Consider the following 1122-nt stretch of genomic DNA (forward strand, 5'->3'; position numbering starts at 1 on the left):
TGGGTGGATGGATGGGTGGATGGATGGGTGGATGGATGGATGGGTGGATGGATGGGTGGATGGATGGGTGGATGGATGGATGGATGGATGGGTGGATGGATGGGTGGATGGATGGGTGGATGGATGGATGGGTGGATGGATGGATGGGTGGATGGGTGGATGGATGGATGGATGGATGGATGGGTGGATGGATGGGTGGATGGATGGATGGGTGGATGGATGGGTGGATGGATGGATGGATGGATGGGTGGATGGATGGATGCCCAGGCCCTGGCTCACCTGGTAGAGCCTTTCCGCCACCTCCAGCGCCTTCTGCTTCGCGGTCTCCACGGCGTAGTCGGCCGGCGTGGGGAAGTCATCCTTGTTCAGGGTCTCCTTGAACTTGGACGGGATGACCTCGAACCTGAGACCCTGGGAGGAGAGGCCTGGGGTGACGACCCCAACACACACGCTCCCCAGGACCAGGTCCATTGACCCCCCACCCCAGGCTCCCCAGGGGTTAGAGGTCAGTATCCCACGGCCCTGGGGTCATGCTCCTGATTGTAGGCCTGGACCAGGCCACTGGCGGTCCCCAACCTAGGCCTAGACCCAGACCCCTGACCCCTGACCCCAGACCCCAATCCAAGGCCCCGCATCCAAGGCCTAGACCCAGACCCCTGACCCCTGACCCCAATTCAAAGCCCAAATCCAAGGCCTAGACCCAGACCCCTGAGCCCAATCTAAGGCCTAGACCCAGACCCCTGACCCCTGACCCCAGACCCCAATTCAAGGCCCAGACCCAGACCCCTGACCCTAATTCAAGGCCCAAATCCAAGGCCCAGACCCAGACTTCTGATCCCTGACACCTGACCCCAATTCAAGGCCTAAACCCAGACCCCTGAGTCTAATCCAAGGCCCCAAATCCAAGGCCTAGACCCCGACCCCTGACCCCTCACCCCTCACCCCAATCCAAAGGCCCTGAATCCAAGGCCCAGACCCTGACCCCAGACTCCAATTCAAGGCCCCAAATCCAAGGCCTAGATCCAGACCCCTGACCCCTGACCCTAATCCAAGGCTCCAAATCCAAGGCCCAGACCCAGACCCCTGACCCCTGACCCTAATCCAAGGCCCAAATCCAAGGCC

General features: G+C 60.7%; 1 protein-coding gene across 1 annotated transcript in view; it reads right to left on the reverse strand.

Moving 5' to 3' along the window:
* Positions 1 to 1122, reverse strand: part of Asmtl (acetylserotonin O-methyltransferase-like) — an 11634-nt gene that overhangs the window by 8320 nt on the left and 2192 nt on the right. The window contains exon 2 of the mRNA XM_013035413.1: positions 280 to 411. Coding sequence (XP_012890867.1) covers positions 280 to 411 — 132 coding nt within the window. The remainder of the gene's footprint in view (positions 1 to 279; positions 412 to 1122) is intronic.

Source organism: Dipodomys ordii, unplaced genomic scaffold, assembly GCF_000151885.1.
Source record: "Dipodomys ordii isolate 6190 unplaced genomic scaffold, Dord_2.0 Scaffold210, whole genome shotgun sequence".
Lineage (NCBI taxonomy): Eukaryota > Metazoa > Chordata > Mammalia > Rodentia > Heteromyidae > Dipodomys > Dipodomys ordii.